Source organism: Schistocerca nitens, chromosome 7 (genome assembly GCF_023898315.1).
Source record: "Schistocerca nitens isolate TAMUIC-IGC-003100 chromosome 7, iqSchNite1.1, whole genome shotgun sequence".
Classification (NCBI taxonomy): Eukaryota; Metazoa; Arthropoda; class Insecta; order Orthoptera; family Acrididae; genus Schistocerca; species Schistocerca nitens.
In genome coordinates, this window is record NC_064620.1 from 278,650,889 (window position 1) to 278,670,148 (window position 19,260).

A 19,260-nucleotide genomic window follows, 5' to 3' on the forward strand; every position below is an offset into this window, starting at 1 on the left:
ACCTGGGACCGGACCACAGCGACGCACGGATGCACGCCAAGACCGTATGATCCTACGCAGTGCCGTAGGGGACCGCACCGCCACTTCCCAGCAGATTAGGGACACTGTTGCTCCTGGGGTATCGGTGAGGACCATTCGCAACCGTCTCCACGAAGCTGGGCTACGGTCCCGCACACCGTTAGGCCGTCTTCCGCTCACGCCCCAACATCGTGCAGCCCGCCTCCAGTGGTGTCGCGACAGGCGTGAATGGAGGGACGAATGGAGACGTGTCGTCTTCAGCGATGAGAGTCGCTTCTGCCTTGGTGCCAATGATGGTCGTATGCGTGTTTGGCGCCGTGCAGGTGAGCGCCACAATCAGGACTGCATACGACCGAGGCACACAGGGCCAACACCCGGCATCATGGTGTGGGGAGCGATCTCCTACACTGGCCGTACACCACTGGTGATCGTCGAGGGGACACTGAATAGTGCACGGTACATCCAAACCGTCATCGAACCCATCTTTCTACCATTCCTAGACCGGCAAGGGAACTTGCTGTTCCAACAGGACAATGCACGTCCGCATGTATCCCGTGCCACCCAACGTGCTCTAGAAGGTGTAAGTCAACTACCCTGGCCAGCAAGATCTCCGGATCTGTCCCCCATTGAGCATGTTTGGGACTGGATGAAGCGTCGTCTCACGCGGTCTGCACGTCCAGCACGAACGCTGGTCCAACTGAGGCGCCAGGTGGAAATGGCATGGCAAGCCGTTCCACAGGACTACATCCAGCATCTCTACGATCGTCTCCATGGGAGAATAGCAGCCTGCATTGCTGCGAAAGGTGGATATACACTGTACTAGTGCCGACATTGTGCATGCTCTGTTGCCTGTGTCTATGTGCCTGTGGTTCTGTCAGTGTGATCATGTGATGTATCTGACCCCAGGAATGTGTCAATAAAGTTTCCCCTTCCTGGGACAATGAATTCACGGTGTTCTTATTTCAATTTCCAGGAGTGTAGTTCATAGTTAGCAGTTACAAGCTATTTTACAGGCCAAATATTTCTAATTACGTTATTTCTAGTACACATATACTTGTGGAGCATAAACAACATAATTAATTTCATTCACTGCTCTAGTGCCAGTTATTAAATGATGTACAGTAAATATCTTTCACTGAAATATAGCTATTAATCTGATATTTAGTTTACTATGTAATGTTCACAAAGTGTGAACATCTGTTTATCTCATACAATGAATATCATAAATCAGTCCGTTTTCAGTTAAATAAGAAACCATAAAAAATCGCATAAATGTAATTTTTCATTTAACTGTAAAATCTAAACAAGCAGTCTAGGCAAAGCGTCATCACAATGGACATCTATCAAAACTGTTGCAGAGTAGTGAGAAATGGTCGAGAATGTGGAGAGCGTATGTCTTTTTTACATTCAATCATTCAGTCATCAGATGATCCATAAAGCTCATGGATGAGATCTTTCAAGAGAGTGGATTGACACAAGTTGTGTCTTAATGGACAATTGCAGCTACTTAAGGGCTGTGAAGTATATTTTGGAACAAATGACTAGTTTGTATCTAGTCACAGTGATAATTCTGGTAATTACTTTTGCATTAAAGGTGCCTTAGGGGAAAAGTAGCTTGCATTCAGAAAGCCACTGCTGCTTCTCTATGTTCTTCAGCTGCTGTTTTTAATTTCTACCTCTACATACAAAGCAGTCATATAGGTAGATAAAGTTATATGTTCTGGCTCTAGACAAGCCAATTGGGCCTGACCGACCAGTGTGCCTGTGCCATCCTCGGCCACTGGATGCGGTACAGAGGGGCATGTGGTCAGCATGCTCTCCTGGTCGTTGTCGGGCTTCTTAACCCTAAAGCAGTTATATAACGATTAATTTCAGCAAAATATAATGTTGGCTAAAATTGCTTGCACTCCATACTCTGCAACACATGGTATAATGCATGGCAGAAGATACTAAGCATGGTACTACAGATTAAGGTTTCACCTTGTTCGGTTCTCATGTGGAGCATGGAAATAGTGACTATTTTCAATATCGCTGTGGCACTGATACTAGTCTAATTGTGACTTCGTAGTCCTTAAAGGAGAAATATATATAGGGGTGATAGCGTACTCCTTGATTCTTTACTTAATAGTCACTCTCAAACCTTTGTTATAGTTGACTGTCTTTTGAAGCATCTGCCTGTTCAGGTATTTCAGCATTTCTGTATTGCTCTCAAGTAAATTTAAAGAAACCTGTTACCATTCGTACTGCCCTTTGTAAACATTCAGTGTCCCTTGTTAGTCCTATTTGGTATGGATCCCCAACATGCTTAAACAATATTCTGATATGAGTTACATAAATTTTCTGTAAGCTCTCTCTCTCTCTCTCTCTCTCTCTCTCTCTCTCTCTCTCTCTCTCTCTCTAGTGCATAATGTTAAAGGTCTGAACATTGTAACCAAGTTTACAATCTTTGAATCACTTTTAATTCTTAAAAGATGTAACTGAATATTTATGCATTTTTTTTGGGACAGTAATTGATGACAGATAACAGCATCACCACCAAAAGCCTGAAGTTACTATTGTCTGCCAGGTCATTGAAGTAAAACATGGGCAGCAAAGGTCACAACACACTACCCTGGGACATGCTTGATGTTACTGCTGTACCTGTTGATAATTTTCAATCCATGATAACATGCAGCTTACTCCCTACCAACAAACATTAAATCTAGTAACAAATTTTTGTCTCAAATCTCATGGGATTGTTGAAAAGCATGATGTGGTACTGAGTTGAATGCTTTTTGGAAGTCAAGAAATATAGCATTTATGTAATTGTGATAATCCACGGCTTTAAGGATGTAATGTAAGAAAAGTGAGTTGGATTTTGCGTGACTGATTTTTTCGGGATCCATGTTGGTTGACATGGAAGAGGTCATTTTATTAAAATTATGTAATTACTTGTGAGCTTAGAATATGTTCTAAGGTTCTGTGATGGATGGATGTTAATGATATCGGATGATAGTTTAGTGTGCCGCGCGTAGTAGTTGCATTGTTTTAGGTGTCATGTCACAGACTGCGCGGCCCCTCCAGCTGGAAGTTAGTCCTTGCTTGGGCATGGGTGTGTTTTTTGTTCTTAGCATAAGTTAGCTTAAGTTCATTTAAGTAGTGTGTATGTCTAGGTAGGGACTGAAGACCTAAGCAGGAATTCACACACATTTTTCATAGTTTAGTATATCAGTTCTGTTACTCTTCTTGTAGACTGGTGTGACCTATGCTTTTTCCCAAGCAATGGGCACAGTGTTTTCTTCAAGGGCTTTATAGTATTTTACATGATTAAGAAAATGCTATCCTAGCTGCAAATTCTGTATAGTGTTCGACAAGGGTACCATTGTGTCCTAGTGCCTTCTTCAGTTGCAGCGGTTTGGCTATACCTTAATGCTAAAAACTCTGATATGTATAACACTTATTTTTGTAGTGATGTGAGACTTCAACTTGGACGGTAGTGGCTCATCCTTTGACAGGGAATATTTGAAAATGGACTTCAGTATTTGTTTTTCCTATGCCACCCTGAGTTTGTTTGTCATCCATTAGTGTCTGCACACTAATTAGGTATCATTGACATCTTAAAATATGACCAAAACTCCTTTTGGTTTTGTCAAGGTCTTTCAATAAGATTCTGTTACATTAGTTACTAAATGTTACATTGACCTTGTGACAGCTGAACATGTGTTTAATAACTTTGCTTTAGCAGCACTGTCATCGATAGTATTTCCAATGCTATTGTACAGAAAGGACATTGATATTGTCTTGCCACTAGCATGATTTTCATATGACCAGAATCTCCTTGGATTTTCTTCCACATTTCAGGACAAAGCTTAATTGTGGAAACTACTATAAGCATCTCGCGTTGAAGTCCGCGTTAAATTTCGAGCTTCTGTAAAAGATTGCAAATCTTAGGAATTTTGCATTCGTCAAATTTGGCACGCTTTTTTTCATTGTTTCAGCAAGTGTTCTGACCTGTTTGGTCCACCGTGAAGGATCAGCTCCGTATTTTGTTAATTTATTTGATACAAAATTTCTCAGTTGCTGTCAATATCATTTCTTTGAATTCAAGCCACATCTGGCCTTCTCTTACATTGTTAGTTTGGAAGGAGTGGAGGCTGTCTCTCAGGAAGCTGTAAGTGAATTTTTACCTGCTTTCTTGAAAATATATATTTTTTGTTAATTTTTGGTGGATTTGGGAGTTAGCTATAACAACCCTGTGTTCACTAATTCCTGTGTCCGTTTTGATGCTCGTTATTAGTTCAGGATTATTTTTGCCAAGAAGTAAAGTGTGTTTCCACAACCAGTTACTATTAGAGTGGGCTTGTGAACTAACTACTTGAAATAATTTTCAGAGAATTTGTTTAGCACAATTTGGATGATGTTTTATATGTACCCCCAGATTTAAACATGTATTTTTGCCAACATATTGAGAGGAAATTGAAGTCACCACCATCTATGGCCCCAGGGTGCTCACTGCTCTTCTGTAGGTTTGTGCTTGGCTACCATGGGGCCCCAGCGTTTGCAGCATCTTTTTTCTTCTGTGCTGCATGTCTATCCTGTTGCTATTCTTTTTTCCCCTCCCTTAGGGAACGTGTCTGTGGTGTTGTTGGAAATGTGATCTGCACATTGTCGCCTATACCAGAACAGTCTCTCCATTGTCTTTCGTTCCTTCTATCTTTTTTTCATTCCCCTTCTCCTAGCCATCCTCCACTTTGGCATTTGAGGTTCCTCTTTTTCTTCTTCCTCTCTCTGTGCTCTTGAAGGCCAGCCCACACGTCTGATGTGTAACAGGTGGCTCGATAATGCATAATCCCCAGCCCCGGGTTGACAGGTAGGGTTCGTACGTACTCCGTGGTAAAGGTGAGGCCCATGGAGGGGTGATTTGGTGAGCTCCTACCTTCCTAAAGTGCCGATCGGTCCCTCTGTCAGGTGTCCGGGAGGTGTGGAAGAATTACTTAAGGTGGGTGTGCCCCCCCTTTCTGAGGGGGGGGGTCCCCAGTTGGAAGGAGCAAGCCATTGGAGACACTGGCAATCATGGGGGATTTTCTCGCAATGTGCCAATCATCTTGTTCACTGTCAACGTCTAACAAACATACGCAGAGTGAGACTAACGATTCAGACACACCCAGATCCGTCATGGTTCCTCGTGGTTTCAAATACTGAAGACTGTCAGTCCTTTGCTACAGTAAGTCAGTTTATTATTCAGAAAGGTGTTGATGGAATCGCTGGCCCTGTGAAATCCTGCTCTCGTTTACGAAATGGTACTTTGCTTTTGGAGACGACTGATTCTCAAGCACAACTACTTGCAGCTTAGCTCCTCCACGTCTATCCTGTTCATGTCGAGGCCCATCGTACGCTGGATTCTTCCTGTGTTGTTATTTACACTACGCTGCTCGATGGTCTGACTGAGGTAGAAATCCAAATGTACTTCCTGATCAGGGTGTCATTGCAGTACATCGGATGATGAGAAAGGTAGATGCATCCTTATTGCCCACACTCATTCTTTCTCACTTTTGGTGGAGTTGTGTTTCCGTCAAAGATCAAAGCAGGCTATGAAGTTATCACAGTACAACCGTACATTCCGAACCCAATGTTCGTACCATTGTCATCGTTACAACCACACTAGAGAGCCCTGTCGGCACCCAGCCAAATGCATAACCTTTGATAGGGCTGCTCATGAGGACGATTGTCTGCCTCCTCTCCGCTGTATCAACTGCAACGGCAACCATGCTGCCGCCTCCTGAGATTGTCCCAAGTATCTCGATAAGGGGTTGTCCGGGAGATCCAGGTGAAGGAAAAAGTGCCTTACCCGGTCACTCACAAGTTGTTGGCTAGCTGGAAACCCTGCATTTTACCAACTGGCACTGACAGTACTGCTCTTGCTACATCTCACTCCATTAAGGGCATGGCCAAGCAGACATGCAACCTCAAATTTAGCACTGCGGTTCGAAATTTCCCAGTGTCATGGTAGTGTCCCCATCTCCTCCTCCAGCTGTGCAACAAGCCACCAAACTTTCACCTCACAGGTTGAAGTCATCTTCTATAAAACACTGGCTCAGTTTGTTTCAGGGAGAGATTGTAACTTGGACTTGTTAATAGGATATGGCTGTAGTATCCTGAGTTCTTCCTGGTTGCTGCCTCCCTTGTACAGAGCCCCTTGGTCTGCCACTGACACTCCCACTTACAGTTAGGCTGTCGAATAATGAAAGGTTCTGTATTTCTTGGATAGGAGACAAGTAGGAGAAGATTGTATTTGCAGTACCTTTGTTGTCTTGGTGGGTCTGAGGCTCCCAATAGCTCTGCCAACACAACCATTCGCAACAGCTTTCAATTTTGTGATGGTAGTCAGAATGACTTCCTGCTGTGTATGGACAACTACTTCCACTCTACATTCCTGAAAGTTCTCTTTTTTTTAATGAAATATATAGTACAGGATGAATGTATGAATTAATGCTATAAAGTGAGTCACTATCTAGCTTCTTAGTCCCTTGCTTATTTGTCAGTTTTTCAGGATAGCAAGTGTCACCAAAGTTTTCACAAATAGTAGGTTTGTTAACACCTGGGGCAGGATACTTCCCATCATGCCACCTCATATCGGTTCTTGTCCTGGCACGTTAACATTGATGATGTCTTAAACAAAGTGCCTAGTCAGAGAAGTTGCACTGTTAGCTGGAACATGCAGAAGACTTACTATGTTGGTACTGCACATTTCTCAATTCTGACTGAGAGATATTCATGCTGCAGTGTTCTTCTTTGGGACACCACTGTAAAAGTTGGCACAGAAACAGCTAAGTGAAAAACCTGTGCAATTTGTACATTTATTTATACTTAAAAGCTGACTTAAAAATTTTCATTTGTGGGAGACCACGTGTGCAAGATTTGTACCCTGGTTTGAAATTCTAGATTTGGATATTTACTGTTTGCATTTCTTCTACATAATCTTGCATTGATTGTATCAATGCCTGTTTGTATTGTAAAATTTCGAACATTTTCTAGTGCCCTGATAAACTTGTGCTGTTAATGTCCATTGCAGGCTTAAACTTATTTGTACTCTTTTAAAATTTTGTGAACTGTTAGTCTACCCCTGTTCAAAACCACCATTATCTAATTTCATTGTGTAATTATATGAGAAATAGATTACTCTTTTTAGAATTTTCAAACATTTACAAAAATACAAGGGTCGTTCAATAAGTAATACCCCACATTTTTTTCTCAGAACATATTTATTGTTAAAACTCAGAATTTGGTGACAATATACATCAACATGTCTTGTCCATGTCCTATTTTTCTACATAGTTTCCATCACATTCTATGGCTGTATGCCAACTTTGTGGAAGAGCATGTCTTTGCTGCTGATAAAAGCTCTTGTCCTGTAGGCGTAGCCATGTTTTCACTCTATGACTGACACTCTCGTTATCTTCAAAGTGTGTTCTTTAAGCGACCCAAAGAAGGAGAAGTCAGAGGGTGTGAGGTCTAGACTGTAGGGTGGATGAGGCATTGATGTCTGACCGAATTTGGCAATGTATTCTCGGGTTCTCAGACTTGTGTGTGGACATGCATTATCATGTTGGAGCAAGATTTCTGCTGGATTGTTGTCTGATTGAACACGTCGAAAACGGTTCTTGAGTTTATTCAGAGTCTTCATGTATGCCTCTGAATTGGTGGTTGACCCTCTTGGCATCACATGCACAATAATGATGCTATCACAATCCCAGAAGAGTGTCACCTTGACTTTTCTGGCAGAGGGGGTTGTCTTGACTTTCTTCTTTTGTGGCGAATAAGGATGATGCCTCTCCATGGACTGCCTTTTTGTTTCCAGCGCAAAGTGGTGCAGCCAGCTTTCATCCCTCATAACGATCCATGACAGAAACTCCTCTCCATTGGTCTCAAAACGCTCCAACAATTCAGATGAAATGGTCTTTCCTTGAATCTTGTCCGCTGTGAGCATTTATGGAACCCATTGTGAGCACCTTTTTGAATATCTGAGAGTCTTGATTATTGCAGGCGCAGTTCCAGTGCTGATCGACAACTGTAGAGCCAATTGTTGAGTTCTGATGCTCCGGTCGGCATGACTAATGGTGTCTGCATGATTCAGCATGTCTGGAGCAGTGGCTGTGACATGATGTCCTGAGCTTGGCTGATCACGGAGCTCTGTTTCTGCATTTCCTGAGGCTGTAACTTTCTTTACCCATCACCCAACTTTACTCCTATCAGCTGCAGCATCGCCACACACTGCACACAAATGTTTATGGATGTTCACCACAGTTTCTGTTTCTGCACACAAGAATTCAATAACAGCACGCTGCTTGTAATGTGAGTTCTATGTAGACATCATTTTGATGGTGTACTAGAGCTGTACCATATGCCAGAATGGTTCGAAACTTCACCTGCGCACAGAACATCCATCAGATGTGAAGCACCAACAAGGATGTTTGTCTATGTATATTAATGCCTTTTTTTAAAAAATGTGGAGCAGTACTTATTGAACGACCCTCATTCATTTTCATAAGTTACCAGTACTAGTCTTTTGGATAACTTATTTCATAGCAAACCAGTGTTGTGATTCACAGTTGCTGCGAAAGAATAAATCACCCCGAATTTCACTGTATATTAATGTAAATAAGCATGCATTTTTTGAGAATTTTTGGTAGTTACCATTGTCCTGTGCATAGTATAATTTGTTGTTAATCAGTGTTTGTGATATAGTAACTGTAGATTATTTTGTAGCTAACATATTGGGTTACATTTGGTGTTCCCTTAAAGAAGAACATACATTATCTAAATTTATTATAAATTAACTCTGTTTTCAAGTTTGTTAGCGACTATAATTAATTTCAAAAATTTATAGGTAACTAGTAATTTTTACCACAGATTTTTCTGCTGCCTTATTAGAAATTTCGTTTTGTGTATTTGCTTCAGTTCCGATAGGGAATTAGTACTTTCTTAGCTCAACAGATCAAAAGATAATCTGCTGGCTTAGTCTAAAATTATTTGTTCACTGTGCTGTTATACATTGCACCAGCCCAAATCCAGCTTCACTGTGAATGCTGTTCTCGAACACAGGATGAGTTGGTTACATTTGTAAGCAGCTGGAAATTGCTGTGACTACTGTAAAACCATTTGCAGATGCTGCGAATCAGTGTTATAAGAGCTCCTGAGAGTAGTGCCTGTAGTACCAGTACCAAAGGTACCTCAAGTACTATCCTGTCCTGTGGATCCTGTCTCCTCTGTAGAAAGTACAGGAGCTGCCATTACTCATCCACTGAGGGAACAAAGTGCAACAAGCTGCAGATTGTGGTGCATGTTACAGCAAATGATGCCTGTCATTTGGGCTCAGACGTCATAGTCGGATCATTCCAGTGATGGAGAAAAGGTACCAGCCATGTGCCCGCAGTTTCAATGAAGCTCAAAGTTTTAAGCATTGTCCGCAGAACTGATTGTGGCCTCTTGGTTCTGAGTTGAGTGGAAGGACTGAACCAGATACTTTGAAGATTCTGTGACAAGTTGGTCTGTGACTTCCTGGATTTACACCATAGGGTTGAGAACTGTAGGGTCCCCCTAAATGGGTCAGGTGTACACTACACATAAGAGGCTGTTACCAGGTAGCTGAATGTGTGCAGGGTGCACACAAGGTTTTTTGTTTTAGATTTAGTGACTCCAACCAGTCCAGATAACGATAGTTGTAAGAAACTCAGAAGTATCGTAATATCAGAAGAAATGCCTCACACAGGTGAGAGTATTAAATTCCAAGTGATCAACTGTTGAATCATTCGCTACTGAGTGCCAGAATTCAAAGAGCTCCTGAAAAGCATTGAAGCTCAAATAACAATAGGCACAGAAAAGTGATTGAAACCTGAAATTGATGGCAGAGAGATTTTTGGAGAAAATTTAATTTATATTGAAAGGATAGGCTAATTGGAAGTGGAGGTGGTATACTTGTCGCAGTAGACAAGAAACTCAAATCGACGGAGACAGAAATTGAAACAGCAAGTGAGACTGGGCAAGACTCAGTATCAGGGGTTAAAAAAAAATGGTAATTGGATGCTTTTGTCATCTCCTGATGTAACTGAAAATGTAAGAGAAAACTGTCAGTTCACTTGTACGTACGTTCCCCAATCATACTGTAATCAATCATGGAAACTTTAATCATCCAACAATTAATGGGGACAAATACAGTTTTGTTGGTGGTGGGTGTGATAAGACATCCTATGATACTTAACTAAATGCCTTCTCTGGAAATTACCTAGAACAGACAGTTAGGAACCCCACTCATGATGGAAATATATTGGATCTAATGGCAACAAATAGACCTGACCTGTTTTGAGGGTGTCCACATCGAAACTGGTATCAGTGACTGCGACACGGTTGTGGCAACAATGATTACCAAAGTACAAAGAACAACTAAAATGAGCAGAGAGGCATATATGTTCAGAAAACTAGATAAAAAAATCTGTAGCGTTATATCTAAATGAGGAATTTAAAAATTTCAGCATAGCACAAGAGCATGTAGAGGAGCTATGGCTCATGTTTAAAAGAATAGTTGACCGTGCACTGGTTAGATATATACCCAGTAGAACAGTTAATGATGGGAGTGACCCTCTATGCTATACTCACTGTAAAGAAATTTCTAATGAAACAGAGACTACTACAGAATGAGTGTAAAACAAAGCATTGGACTGTCGATAGAGGTGCTGAATGAAACACGTTTTGGTGTCAGAAGAGCAATGAGTGAAGCCTTCAGTGACTACCATAGCAGAACATATATAATATCAATGAAACAAAGGAAACTCCAGGTAGGAATATCAACAATGTAGGAAAAGACAAGATTGTTACTTGCCATAAAGAAGACACGTCAAGTTACAGGCACAATTGAGACACTCACATAAAGCTTTCGGCCACAGCCTTTGTCAGAGAGAGAGAGAGAGAGAGAGAGAGAGAGAGAGAGAGAGAGAGAGAGAGGGGGGGGGGGGGGGGCAAGCAAGCAAGCAAGCAAGCAAGCAAGCACACCTCATGCACTGCATGTGCGACCACAAACTCTCCAGCATCACAAATCGGAATGCCAGGCCCAAGATGCTGGATTTGGCCAACTTTATACATGTCTTCTTTATGGTAAGTACTTTCGTACATTGTTGTTACAACATCAGTGACTCACAGATGGAATCGGCCAACTCACACAACTACCTGGGTGCAGCACTTTGTAGGGATATGAAATGGAATAATCACATAAGCTCAGTTGTGGGTGAAGCAGGTGGTAGATTTTGGTTTATTGGTAATATACTGGGGAAATGCAATCAGTCTACAAAGGAGACTGCTTACACACATTCGTGCAAGCAGTTCTAGAATACTGCCCAAGTGTGTGGGACCTGTACCAAGGGAATATTGAACTTATACGGAGAAGGGCAGCGTGAATGGTTACAGGTTTGATACGTGGGAAAGTGTTACAGAGATGCTGAGGAAGCTGAACTGGCAGCCTCTTGGAGATAGACATAAATTATCTCAAAAAAGTCTACAGACATAAATTATCTCAAAGTCTACAGACATAAATTATCCCAAAAAAGTCTACAGACATAAATTATCCCAAAAAAGTCTACTAACAAAGCTTTAAGAACAATTTTAAATGATGATTCTACAAATGTGCTATAGCCTCCTACATATTGCTCACATAGGAATTGTAAGGACAAGATTAGAATAATTGCTGCAGGCACAGAGGCATTCCAGCAATCATTCCTCCCATGCACCATATGTGAATGGAATGGGAATAAACCATAATAACTGGTACAGTGGGATACAGTCTCCGTCATGCTCTTCAGTGGTTTGCAGAGTGTAAATGTAGGTGTGTTATTTAGTTGATAGTCTGTGGTTTTCCTTTGCATCAAAACTTCTGAACCCAACAACATCTGTATCTCTTTGTTTACAAGCTGTTTTGCTGCCAGAGTGCTCTAACCATTTGTTAAGTACTGTATAAGTCGTGTATGAAAATGAAATATTACACAGATTATAAATGGGTAAACATTTTACACTGTCGGGTAACTTTTGGATGATATGAAATAAAACGCACTCCCTAATTGTAATGTTTAAATAATCGGTGAATTTTACTGAAACCTTCGTTACACGTAAATAATGCTTACTGCACATGAATTAGTTAACTATTCATAACACACGTTACACGCTAATGTCACACTATTATAGTCTTAATTTCATGTTGTAAACAGTACCATATTAATACCATTTCAATTCTTGATATATGGAATGTTAATTGGTTTCAGTGAATTTCTGCACTTTGGATTAAGTTTGACTTCAGAAAACAAATGTTTAAAAGTGAAATCTATGTTTGTTTTCACCAAATCACCAATATTTCCAGAGAAAGTTAGCTACAAAGAAGGTAAGTTGTCTAAACTGTGTTCTCATAATTGAATTAATGTGTTAATTAGCTAAATTCTTGACAGTTTTATCTGTAGTGTTGCATATTAATTTGCGGGGAGCAAAAGAGTGCACGTAAAACAAAGGAGTAGGAAACAAATTTACTGGACTGATGAAAACTAAATATGGCTCTTGATTCCTAAACATTCCATTACCTGCTCACCACATGTGGAACTATGTGAGTAAATAGGTATTATTTCAAGCAGTTCATGGTGCTATGAGGTTTTGAAACAGGTGGTGAACAAAGAACTTTGAGGAAAATAAACCATAAACATGAATTAGTGGAACTCTGCATGAATTAAAAATAGAAAGGTAAAACATATAAGGGTTTTCTACAGTGCTTGTCATATTTTGTTTATTTCATGACCGGTATGTACGTTCTGTGGGACATTGCATGGTCTATGCACTGCAGGGGAGGGGTCGTGGTGGTGTGCAGTCATCAGTCTGAAGACTGTTTGATGCATATCTCCATACTAATCTGCCCTGTTAAAAACTATTTTCACAGTTTTACTACAGCCCCTACACCCATCTGAATATGCTTTCTGTATTCAAGGTGTGGTTTCTCTCTAAAATTTTTACTGCTCATGCTTCTCTTGTTACCAAAGTAGCTATTCCTTGATGCATCAGAGTATGTCCCATTAAGTGATCCCTTCGTTTTGTAAAATTGTGCTGTAAATTTCTGTTCTCCTTCAATTCAGGTTTTCATTATCGATTCAATCTAGCCATTTAATCTTCACTATTTTTCTGCAGTACCACATTTCAGAAGTTCATGTTATCTTCTTCTCTGTATTGTTCATCATGCACGTATCACTTTCAGGATGAAATAACTACAAAATAGAAAGAACAGATTGCTACTCACCATATAGAGGTGACATTGACTCACAGACAGGCACAATGAAAAAGAATGCTAGAATGAGAGAGAGAGAGAGAGAGAGAGAGAGAGAGAGAGAGAGAGAGACTGTTGTCACCAGGCGCTAAAGCCTGACTCTGACGGAGTCTGAAGTGTGCAGCAATCTAGCTGAGTTGGGTGGTGTGGGTGTGAAAGAAATGTAAGGGTGTGGAGGGGGATGGCCTGTGCTGGGTGGGTGGGTGGGTGGGTGGGTGTGTGTGGGGGGGGGGGGGGGGAGAGCAGAGAAGAGAAAAGGACTCTGCAGGTGCACTTGTGGAATAGGGGTGTGTGTATAGGACAAGTGGGAACAGGGAGGCGGATAAGCAGGTGGAGGACAGGGACTAGTGATGGGCAAGGCCAGGGAGTTACAGTAACAAAGGATATGTTGCAGAGTGTGTTTCCACCTGTGCAGTTCAGAAAAACTGATGTCAATGGGAAGAATCCAGTTGGTGCGGGCTGTGAACATCATTTATATCTGATATTAATGACCATGTCCATTTTATAGGTCCCCTGTTCCTCACCTAAATACATGAGTGAATATGTAAAGAATATATTCAGAGCAATAAGAGGTGCAGCTTTCCTCTGTGAAAACAACAGCCTGAGACCTCTACAATTAATCTGTACTGTTAGTCTACTGTTTCTAGAACATGGTACTATGCTCTTTTTGTGATTGATGGGAGACAGACTGTGGACAATGAGGGTTGTTGATTTCCTCAATACAAATACTGATTGTTTTACAAAATGGCTTTCATACAATGTGATACACTACCCGACTGTAGTATGTTACATACATCTCTTCATCTACGCTCTGCATTTGTTCCACTGCATATTCAGATAGCATAAAAGTTGTACATCATTAAATAAAAAGAATTTAAAATAAAAATAGACATTCTGAAATATCTGCAATATAATCTTACTTGTGTTGTTAGAAGCTATTTTAGGACTGTTGGACAAGATGATGTTTAGCTACAACACTTGTAAGATAATTATGTAGTGTTACGCTAGTGTACCAGGAAGCTAGTTTCATGAAACACTGAAAATTTAGAGTCTTAAGTAAATTTATGTTACTCAGAAACTATTAAAGTTATGAACTTGAGACTTTAATGTTGATCTATTATTATATAAATATGCTGAAGAAAGTGTTCCTGCAAGTGGTGTACTGGAACATACAAAATTAATCAACAGATTGGAGTATGACATAGTGACTCAACAAACTTACACAGCAGAACCATATTTGGAATGGGCATCGCATGTCAGTGAGTTCTGTCCCACTAAATCTCTTTTCACATCAGCATACTCAAATGCAGTCAGTTGTACCACTTAATGAGTGATTAATAACCCTATGCCACACAGTCACCATGGTTTTTAAAGCAAGCACAAAATGCAGTAAATACACACAAAGTGCATTCCACTCCTGGTCTAAAAATGTACTTTTTTTAAGTATTGAAGTATCATAGTTAAGATTTTTTCAACCCTTTAGTGCATGGAAGGTATTCAAAATTAGGTGACTGTGGTAGAGATGACTAATAAGTCCGCAGAAAAGTCCGCATTTACATTTATGAATCTGAAGAATGTTGTTAGGCCACAAGGGTTATGTATTTGGAGAAGTCATTCTTAAAGTAGTTCATGATGGTAAGATTGGAGAAAAGATAGTATTACCTCTCAGATGTGAGATAAATGGATTTAATCCTGGTCTCAACATGGGTAGTTGTATTCCTTTTCGTAATGAATGAAGACAGCCACAGGATATAGATGCCGTAACTATTTATTTTACAGATTAACTAAACTCTGTAAACATTATTAGCTGGTTTCAAATCATCATTCACACAGATTTTCGAATAAGGTAAAGTAGGCTTCACCCAGCTATCTAAATATCTGCTGAATGTTGGTAGTGCTGGCCGGAGTGGCTGTGCGGTTCTAGGCGCTACAGTCTGGAGCCGCGAGAGTGCTACGGTCGCAGGTTCGAATCCTGCCTCGGGCATGGATGTTTGTGATGTCCCTAGGTTAGTTGGGTTTAAGTAGTTCTAAGTTCTAGGGGACTGATGACCTCAGAAGTTGAGTCCCATGGTGCTCAGAGCTATTTGAATGTTGGTAGTATTCCTTCAAAAAGACAGACCAAGTCACTCCCTCATTTTTATCCAATCAGAATTAGAACAATGTTTCTGCTCATTTTGATGGCGAGGTTAAAAGGTTTAACTACTCCCCATTGAAGTGGTCAGAAACACCTACTTAATAATAGTTACATAATTTACTCTGTGCAAGAATTCAATCAACGACCTACAGTAATTCATTCTTACTCTATTGAAGTAAGAGCTCTTCATTTTGCTCTGATGTCAAAGTCATTAGAATATTATTGTAAAGAAGTGGATGATTATGGTAAATTTAGCATCACTTAATTATCATAGATTCTAATTTTAGTTAGACTTTGTGGGCTGTACATTGAATATATCCTAAATCTAATATGAAACTAATTGTTATTTGACTCTTTGTAATCTCTAAACAATCTTCTGTTCCAGATACCTTGGACCTTTCAAGTGACTGTGAATCGTATAACTGTTATGAACTTCTTCGCATCAGTGACAAAGTATTTTAAAGTCAGTTTTGTTGTGTGCCAATAATTTTGTACATACAGTGTTACAAAACGGGAAGTCTATTAAAACTGAAAAAGAAATGAACTGTGATTTAGTCATCTCCTAACATACAGATGCTATAAACATTTGAAGAGCATAGGAGACATGTCAAAAAATTAGTAGTATAATTTCAGTGATATAAAACTACAGTTAACGAGACCTGATAGTGTTATTAATTTTAAGTTGATAAATTACATCCCATCAAATAATCAGTTCATCCTTTATGAAATCTTCAACTGTGTTAAAAGATCATAGGAGGAATGACGTAACTTTTTTCCAGTAAGTCTGGCTTCATACTCTGAATGTTCTTGGCTTTAGTTTGCTGTAAATTTTCATTACTGTTTATTAGGAGTCTCAAAATGTAGTTGCACGTATGACAGGGAGCAAAAAAAATCAATGTTTCTCATATTATATGAATGAGCAAAACAAGTTTCCTTGAATACTTCTAAATTCCTGTGTAAAAAATGATATAAATACATAAGGTGGAAACTGTTAAACATCGATTTTTAAATAATGGGCAACATGATTCTCTTGGGTGTACAGCCTGTTTCTAATGATTCTTTTTTGCAATTTTCAGTATATGCGATGTCTTACTTGAGCTTCCTCAAAAAAACAATATCAAAACTTAATACAGATTGGAAATACTTATGTTACATGATTTTCCTTGTCTGCCAGGGGCACTAGCTAATATTCGCACTGCAAATGCAAAGTCACCTAATTTGCTTACTAGATACTCAACATGTTTATACCATTTTAATTCTAGGAATCTGACAGAAGGCAGTTCTTCTAGGCCTTGATTTTTATGACGTTTTAATTTCTTAGAATTTTGACTATTTTGCACTGAACTGGGTCATATGATGGGTTTTTGGTAAGGTTTGGGGTAATACATTGGGCTGAAACCATGTTTATAGATGATTGATTGTACTGATGATCCAGACAGGAATGCAGTGGCGAATTGTGGCTCTAAATTCTTGTGAAACCAAGAAACAATGTAGAAAATCCCCTTTCCTTCCCTTTAATGTACACATACCTAGTGTTTGTAATGATGACGACGACTACTACTACTACTACTACTACTACTACTACTGCTGCTGCTAATAATAATAGTGTTACTTACTAAAAACTGTTAAAGTGGGCATTTCAGCTTTGTTACTTGTAAAACCTTCCCCCATGAACCATGGACCTTGCCGTTGGTGGGGAGGCTTGCATGCCTCAGCGATACAGATGGCCGTACTGTAGGTGCAACCACAACGGAGGGGTATCTGTTGAGAGGCCAGACAAACATGTGGTTCCTGAAGAGGGGCAGCAGCCTTTTCAGTAGTTGCAGGGGCAACAGTCTGGATGATTGACTGATCTGGCCTTGTAACATTAACCAAAACGGCCTTGCCGTGCTGGTACTGCGAACGGCTGAAAGCAAGGGGAAACTACAGCCGTAATTTTTCCCGAGGACATGCAGCTTTACTGTATGATTAAATGATGATGGCGTCCTCTTGGGTAAAATATTCCGGAGGTAAAATAGTGACCCATTCGGATCTCCGGGCGGGGACTACTCAAGAGGACGTCGTTATCAGGAGAAAGAAAACTGGCGTTCTATGGATCGGAGCGTGGAATGTCAGATCCCTTAATCGGGCAGGTAGATTAGAAAATTTAAAAAGGGAAATGGATAGGTTAAAGTTAGACATAGTGGGAATTAGTGAAGTTCGGTGGCAGGAGGAACAAGACTTTTGGTCAGGTGATTACAGGGTTATAAATACAAAATCAAATAGGGGTAATGCAGGAGTAGGTTTAATAATGAATAAAAAAATAGGAGTGCGGGTTAGCTACTACAAACAGCATAGTGAACGCATTATTGTGGCCAAGATAGACACAAAGCCCACACCTACTACAGTAGTACAAGTTTATATGCCAACTAGCTCTGCAAATGATGAAGAAATAGATGAAATGTATGACGAGATAAAAGAAATTATTCAAGTAGTGAAGGGAGACGAAAATTTAATAGTCATGGGTGACTGGAATTCGTCAGTAGGAAAAGGGAGAGAAGGAAACATAGTAGGTGAATATGGATTGGGGGGAAGAAATGAAAGAGGAAGCCGCCTTGTAGAATTTTGCACAGAGCATAACCTAATCATAGCTAACACTTGGTTCAAGAATCATAAAAGAAGGTTGTATACCTGGAAGAATCCTGGAGATACTAAAAGGTATCAGATAGATTATATAATGGTAAGAAAGAGATTTAGGAACCAGGTTTTAAATTGTAAGACATTTCCAGGGGCAGATGTGGATTCTGACCACAATCTATTGGTTATGATCTGCAGATTGAAACTGAAGAAACTGCAAATAGGTGGGAATTTAAGGATATGGGACCTGGATAAACTGAAAGAACGAGAGGTTGTAGAGAGTTTCAGGGAGAGCATAAGGGAACAATTGACAGGAATGTGGGAAAGAAATACAGTAGAAGAAGAATGGGTAGCTCTAAGGGATGAAGTAGTGAAGGCAGCAGAGGATCAAGTAGCTAAAAAGACGAGGCCTAATAGAAATCCTTGGGTAACAGAAGAAATATTGAATTTAATTGATGAAAGGAGAAAATATAAAAATGCAGTAAATGAAGCAGGCAAATAGGAATACAAACGTCTCAAAAATGAAATCGACAGGAAGTGCAAAATGGCTAAGCAGGGATGGCTAGACGACAAATGTAAGGATGTAGAGGCTTGTCTCACTAGGGGTAAGATAGATACTGCCTACAGGAAAATTAAAGAGACCTATGGAGAGAAGAGAGCCACTTGTATGAATATCAAGAGCTCAGATGGCAACCCAGTTCGAAGCAAAGAAGGGAAGGCAGAAAGGTGGAAGGAATATACAGAGGGTTTATACAATGGCGAAGTACTTGACGACAATATTATGGAAATGGAAGAGGATGTAGATAAATGGGAGATAAGATATTGCGTAAAGAGTTTGACAGAGCACTGAAAGACCTGAGTTGAAACAAGGCCCCGGGAGTAGACAACATTCCATTAGAACTACTGATGGCCTTGGAAGAGCCAGTCATGACAAAAGTCTACCATCTGGTGATCAAGATGTGTGAGACAGGCGAAATACCCTCAGACTTCAAGAAGAATATAATAATTCCAATCCCAAAGAAAGCAGGTGTTGACAGATGTGAAAATTACCGAACTATCAGTTTAATAAGTCACAGCTGCAAAATACTAACGCTAACTCTTTACAGACGAATGGAAAAACTGGTAGAAGCGGACCTCGGGGAAGATCAGTTTGGATTCCGTAGAAATG

The 19,260-nt window shown here is 40.2% G+C and overlaps 1 protein-coding gene across 2 annotated transcripts in view; it reads left to right on the top strand.

The window, feature by feature from the left end:
* The window catches only part of LOC126194685 (uncharacterized), a 142,828-nt gene extending 126,805 nt beyond the window's left edge, over positions 1 to 16,023 (top strand). The window contains exons 9-10 of one of the 2 annotated variants that reach the window (XM_049932894.1): positions 12,303 to 12,418; positions 15,862 to 16,023. In XM_049932894.1, coding sequence (XP_049788851.1) covers positions 12,303 to 12,418; positions 15,862 to 15,938 — 193 coding nt within the window. In that variant the 3' untranslated portion in view covers positions 15,939 to 16,023. The remainder of the gene's footprint in view (positions 1 to 12,302; positions 12,419 to 15,861) is intronic. The other variant, XM_049932893.1, reaches the window with a different exon arrangement.
* The last annotated feature ends 3,237 nt before the right edge of the window (positions 16,024 to 19,260 follow it).